The sequence below is a fragment of the Rhinolophus hipposideros genome, assembly GCF_964194185.1.
Source record: "Rhinolophus hipposideros genome assembly, chromosome: 19".
Classification (NCBI taxonomy): Eukaryota; Metazoa; Chordata; class Mammalia; order Chiroptera; family Rhinolophidae; genus Rhinolophus; species Rhinolophus hipposideros.
This window is the reverse complement of record NC_138065.1, coordinates 5,118,324-5,124,958: the sequence shown is the minus strand read 5'-3', so window position 1 is coordinate 5,124,958 and position 6,635 is coordinate 5,118,324. Positions and strand designations below refer to the sequence as shown.

The 6,635-nt window shown below is 51.0% G+C and overlaps 1 protein-coding gene across 1 annotated transcript; it reads right to left on the bottom strand.

Moving 5' to 3' along the window:
- Positions 1 to 1,432: 1,432 nt before the first annotated feature.
- On the bottom strand, positions 1,433 to 6,249 carry SF3B4 (splicing factor 3b subunit 4). Its single transcript, XM_081024997.1, has 6 exons — positions 5,896 to 6,249; positions 5,328 to 5,456; positions 4,516 to 5,058; positions 4,005 to 4,211; positions 2,007 to 2,180; positions 1,433 to 1,844 (listed from the first exon to the last, which is right to left on the bottom strand). Exons 1-6 carry the CDS (start codon positions 5,927 to 5,929, stop codon positions 1,657 to 1,659), a joined length of 1,275 nt encoding a protein of 424 aa, XP_080881123.1. The 5' UTR covers positions 5,930 to 6,249; the 3' UTR covers positions 1,433 to 1,656.
- Between the last annotated feature and the right edge of the window lie 386 nt (positions 6,250 to 6,635).

Below are 6,635 nucleotides of genomic sequence, written 5' to 3'. Positions count from 1 at the left end.
ATGCCATGGTGTGAAAAGGGGCCTGCCGAGAAACACGGACCTATGAGAGCGCTCCCCACCTGACTCAGGCCTCATCCTGCCTCCAGCACCAATAGCTTTCGCGTGTTACCCACCAGGCTGTTTATCGACCTCTGCTTTTGCTCGGAAATCTCCCATCCACCTGGAATAAGCTTCCCCTCCGCTTTGGCCTGGGAAACTGCTACCCCTCCTTTAGGGTATGGCTTTTTCCCCAGGAACCTTTCTCACTTAGATATCCTTCCTCGTGCTCTCAAAGTATTTTGTTTCATAATAATCTCTCATGTGATTGGATAGCAGAACTGCCTTGCTATCTCTGCATCCTCAGTTGCCCCAGCAGAGCCCTTAGAATTGTTACATGAAGAAGAATGATGCAAGAGGAGGGCCAGACTCACCTTTTCTTGCTGAGGGTTTAGGAAAGCTCATCGTTATGTAAGTTAAAAAAAGAGCTTCAAGAAGGGGGTGACATAACAGGATTCAATACAGCAAAGTACAGAAAAAAAGATATTGGATTGAGTCTAGTTACTGAAAATCTTTGAGCACAGATTTAAATGTGACATAAATCAGGTTTGGAAGGACTGAGAAATGAGGGGGAAAAAAAGGAGTAAGATACAAGTCCCCTATCCAACACGTCTGGTGGTAAAGAGCAGAAGAAAATGAAGGTTTACTGAATTCCTGCTTTTCCAATTTCAACTTTGTTTTGCTATTACGTAAGACGTGCATATGGTGCCAAAGAAAACCTCGTAACATGTATGCTCAGAGAAATCCAGCTTCCCTCCACGCCCCTCCCTCCCCGCAGTGGTATCAATTTCCATGAATTCTTAGTTTACCCTTCCATTTTTAAAATATAAACAGATGTATATACTATTCTGGGCCACCGCTTAGATGGGTAAGGTGGCGCACGGTACACTGTGTTCTGAATGTTCTTTCCCACCGACTACACCCTGGCCATCTTTCTTCACGACAGCAGGAGCATGTTCCTCATTCCTTTCTACTGCCGCTCAGTACTCCGGGGATGGATTTACCTGTGTATTCAACCAGACCCTGCCCGAAGGACACGCGCTGTTTCCAATCTAGTTATTACAGACAGTGCCACCATGACTAGCTCTGTGCATGTTACTTCATTATTTCCAGCACAGCTCCAGGAACGTGACTTCTGTTCTGACTTCATACTCACAGTAACCCATGCCACTGCTGAGTCTCCGTCTTAGAAACTGCACGTTGGAAGCCTGATGTAAGGCAACAGCAGCTGAATTCCACAGCAGTCCAGAAAATGCAAGAGCAGTTACACAATAAGCCTCTAAAAGGTGGAACAAAAAGCCTCACTTCCATCTTATCATTCTTCTCCCAACAAACGGACATCTCTTCTCACAGAAAAAGAGAAAAGTTACTTTGCCAAGGAAAACACCACAAAGGATAAAGAAGGAGTTGAGTTTTTATTATCTCTGTGCATTAGAAAACACTTAGGACCAATGCAGAAAAAAAAAAAAAAAAAAAAACCTCCTATGAAAAAAATCACACTTAAAAAACAGGCCTGAGAGGGATCAGCGCCTTGGCCCCGCGCAGCTACAGCAACTCTGATTGGTCCAAGGAATTGAAAAGACATTGGGAGACCATGACAGGCGGAAAGAGAATGAGGACTTACTGAGGGATAGGGCCTCGCAGTGGGCCACGCGGGGGAACCGGAGGTCGGGGAGTGGGTCTGGGCGGAGGGAGGGGCCCCCGCTGATAGCCGTAGGGTGGGGGTCGTGGAGGGCCAGTGTATCCATGAGGGGGCATCAGTGGAGGAGGTCCACGCATGCCGTGTGGAGGCATAGGACCGGGGTGACCTGCAGGAAGAGAAAGAGAAGTCAGGAAAAGAAACAGGAGACAGCTGATATTGGGAGGACGCAGGGAGAGGGCAGACAGGGAGACGGTGAGAAGGAAAGAAACAAGGGGAAAAGAGGTGTGCCAGAGGGGGTCACAGAAGGAGGTGGCCAGAACCTACTCACCCATGGGAGAGCCAAACGGAGGCCCTCGGGGGGGCATGCCCATCGGAGGAGGACCGGGATGAGGCATTCCAGGGGGTGGTCTGGGTGGTGGCTGCCCGCCCGATCCTGGCGGCCCAGCATGGGGGTGCGCTAAGCCATGAGGGCCATGGTGGGCCAGCTGCATCTGAGACATCCCTGTGAAAACAAGACGGACGCATCAGAGATTGGAGACAAGGGCAAAAATGTGGGGAAAGAAAGAAAACAAAATGGAGAGAAGTAACAAGTATGGAAAACGACGCTGCTAAAAATGCCCTTCTCCTGGACCCCACTCCAACAGTTCAAACCAACCAACTACCCAGTCAGTTTCTGGCCCTCTTTACCTGCTTCTCCCATGATTCAGGAACCGGAAGAGCCGCAGATGTATGTAACAAACGGAGTGGTCTGTCGACAGGATTTGGGAAGGTAACCGAGATACTATCTGAGCAAAGATCTATGTCTAAAGGATAAGACTCTTTCAGGTGGAGAGTGGGACTAGACATCGCAGGCAGAAAAGACTAGAATGTGCAAATCTCTGGTGTGTCAAGCGGCAAGTCTGTCCCAGGAAAACCAGCCGCTTAGTAATCAGGGGCACCAGGCAGTCACAGTAACGAGTAACAGTCTGAGTAACGGGCAGGGGCCAGGAAAAGCCTAGAATGCTATGTTCATGAGGCTGGTTTTACTCTAGCAACAGAGAATTTGAGCAAGAGTGTGTATGTAGATTTCTGTGTTTGACAAAAATTACTCTGTGAAGTGGATCAAAGGTAAAGAAAATTGGAGTCAAAGTATGAGTTAGGAAATTCTTACAATAAATTAGGTGAGAGGGCGGCCGGATGGCTCAGTCGGTTAGAGCACAAGCTCTGAACAACAGGGTTGCCAGTTCGATTCCCACATGGACCAGTGAGCTATGCCCCCTGCCACTAGATTGAAGACAATGAGCTGCCACTGAGCTTCTGGCGGGGCAGCCGGATGGCTCAGTTGGTTACAACCGAGCTCTCAACAACAAGGTTGCCAGTGCAATTCCCACGTGGGATGCGGGGGCTGCACCCCTACAACTAAAGATTGAAAACGGCGACCGGACTTGGAGTGAGCTGCGCCCTCCACAATGCATTGAAGGATGACGGATGACTAGGAGCTGATGGGCCCTGGAGAAACACACTGTTCCCCAATATTCCCCAATAAAATTTTTAAAAAATTAAGTGTAAATTAATGAGGGTGTGAGGGCCTGAACTAGGGCACTGGCAGTGAGGGCCGACGCCAGAGATATTAATAAGACTTGGTATCATGAGTGGGATGATAGGAAATAGTCAAACATAGCCCCCGTATTTCTGAATTAAGCACTCGAACAAAGAATACTAGAGGAAGGCTAGGGTGCAAGGGGAAGGTGGAAAGTGGAGCTGTCGATTCAACAGCAGGATTAAGGGTCTGGAATGTGAACAACCATGGAACAGAGATACAGATCTAGGAGGCGTCACAGTACAAGTAACGGAACTATGCAGAAAGGAGAACAAAACACAAAATCCTAGGTAGACGCAGAGAAAAAGGAGCCTGTTGAGGTGCCTAAAATTGAGGAGACAGATAAGAAGTGGATCCAGAAAAAGCAAAAGAGATAAGATTTTCAAACAGGAACACACAGCCGGTTTCAAGTAAGACCAGAGGTCAAACCTGATAAGGAGTGGAAGTGTCCCCTAGATTTAGCAATTAGGTCACTGCCGTGCGAGGGAAGCCAGAGGAAAGAATGGAAGTAAAAGTTAAGGAAACAAAAAACAACAAGGATAGTTGTACACTTTGGAAAAACAAATAAGAAATGGAGACAAGGTAGTAGTTTTTAAAGAGAGTAAAGTATCTTGTGTTCGTTTTTATAAAAGAATGTCTGAAGGACGTTCTGGAACTATTATTGTTGAGGGACAAAGGACAGCAGCATAAGTGGTGACAGCTCCTCTTCCCAGCTCATCCCTTCCTTTTCCAGCAAAGAGTACTCACCTGGATGGGGTATCCCACCCGGTGGGAATGGGTGAGGGTGTGAGTGTCCGTGTCCAGGATGCCCAGCCCCTGGAGTTCCTGCTGCTGGGGGCCCATGTCCTCCAGCCCCAGGAGGCATTGGTGGTGGGGGCATGGCTGGGGGTATTCCAGGTGGGAGGGCTCCAGGAGGTGGCACTGGAGGTGGGAAAGAGCCAGGAGGAGGCATGCCTATGGAGGAAACAGAAGAATAGTTAATGACAGTAAATGTCTTTCGAGAACCTGTTCCAATCTGGCCTCTCCAGGCAGGACGAGCTCCTCTCAGCTCTCCAAACTCAGAGGCAATGTCAGCCAACACAAAAATCTTCAGCTTCCTGGAGAAACTCAGCAACTTTCCTCCCCATCACAACCACTAGCCTTCAATCCCCTTCTCATCACCTACCGACTCCATGTCCCTCTTTATCCGTGCTTCTCCTTCTTTCTGCCCCACCCCCCCCAAACCCAAGACAAACATATTGTGAATGAAACGCTTTACCTGGTGGAGGAAGCCCAGACCCCAGTGATGATACCACAGGGTTGGGGGCAGAGGGTGGGGGGGGTGCATCTGCAAAGAGCTGGTGAGGGCGGTCGGCCTGGGAGAGCGGGTTCTGGGCTGCCAGAAGTCGTTCAGCTGCTGAGCCATGGCGCTCACCCTTGGAGTCCTTCTTGAAGGCATAGGACACCGTGATGGGGCGGTTACAGAGGTACTGCCCATTCATGGCCTCAATGGCTGCATCCGAAGCATCAAACGACGCAAAATTAATAAAGGCATAACCTTTGGAATTGCCTGTGTCAGGGTCCCGCATTATCTTGGGGGTTTGTAAGATGACCCCAAAGGCGCTGAAAGTATCATAAAGCAGCTTCTCATCGATCTCTGGATCCAGGTTCCCAATGAAAATGTTGGCGCCCACATCCAGGTTTTTGTTGTGGGCCGAGGCCTTGTTCACCCGGATCGGCTTCCCGTAGAGTTTGATCATGTTCATGATCTTAATGGCATAGTCAGCGTCTTCCTCACTCAAGAATTCCACGAAGCCGTAGCCTGGGAAAGTGGAAGACGGGAGGTTAACAACTTCAGCGAAGTGGTTCAAGACGGGGTGTAACTCATCCATCTTTGAAAGCCCAAAGAACAAAAAATAATAACCTCACTTCAATTAAGAATGGTTCCAGAAACAAACGTGAGCTAGGTAGGCCTTAGGAGACAGAAACGTTTAGTTAGGTTGCTTATTCCAAAACGGTTAGGAATACTGCTGGGGTCCTCAGGAGCAGTGTGTCCTCCATAAACAAACGCCCCTATTGGCATGTCCTCACCTTGGTGCTGACCAGTGACTCGATCCTTTGGCATGTGGGTGTTGACGACTGGTCCTGCCTGGAGAAACAGCTCCCACAGGAGCGGTTCGCTCACCTTCTCATCCAGGCCCCCCACGTACACAGTGGCATCTGGATGGCGTGAGCAGCAAGTCCGGGCAGAGACGAGGATGACGTGGAAGTAGATGACGGGAACGTGAAGATGAAACCCAGGCGGGAGAATTGGTGGAGACGGTGCAGGGGCAAAAAGGGAGGGGAAAAAAAAAAAAAAGACTTTTAGATTAAGCGCATCCACCTCCCTCTTTCCAAGAACTAGGGAATCTTCTGAAGTCAAATTTAGAGTCCCGCTGCACATTCTCCTTTTGATTTCGTTTTTGGGTGGGAAAGCAGGCGATTGGACATACTAGAAAGCAGCACACCTACAGGCCGTAACCGCACCGGGCCACCCCGCCCCCAACAAGCAAAGTGGCTCGTCCCGCGCCCTCCTGGGGGGCGCAGTCGCCCGCCCGGGCGGAAACACTGCTGGCCCTACTCGGGACCTCCCAGACCGCCCCCTGGCCCGTCCAGTCACCCTGGTTCCGCTCGGAGATCGGGCCGGCCGCCATGATGGAAGAGCTCCCGCCGTCTCCAAGCAGCGATCCCGCCCTCCGACCTCAGTCACTACTTCCACTTCCGGGGCAAAGGCAGACGTGAGGGTGTGGGCGGGCCCGCGGCGCGGGGCGGGGCCGGAAGCGGTGGCGGCCATCTTAGGAGCCGCGGAGACTGGATGCGGCCCCGATGATGGGGTGTTGTGGGCCGCGGTCCTTCTCCGAGTCTTCCACTGAGTTCTCAGGGCGAGGACGGCGGAACGGAAACGTTCAGACCTCTTTCAAAGCAGTGCAAGACGGTGCAGGATCATACTGCTCCCAAAACGTCAATTTGAAAACTAAAAGAACGAAACTTTATATTCCATATATTTTCGTGCCAAATGATCGTCACTGGTTCCCCGGAGAAGGGTGCGCTGAGGACTCAGTCGGCTGCCTTAGGCGTGGAGGCCGCCCTCCACTCCCGCCCGCAGCCCGAGGCTAGGGTGGAAGTAGTGTGTCGTTTTCCCCGAAGGGAGGGGATTGCACCATGTTGGAGCGAGTGATGCCTGAGGTGGCCTCGTGGTGGGTGGGGGGGGGGGAACCTGACGCCCTAAGTGACCAAAGCTCAGGCGTGGTGGACACTGAACCCAGAGGCTTCATCCTCCAGAACACACGTGGCCTCAGCAGCCACGGCTTGGTATGCTCTTGCCCCACATCTGCCACTAAACGGCAGGCTTGGAGAAGA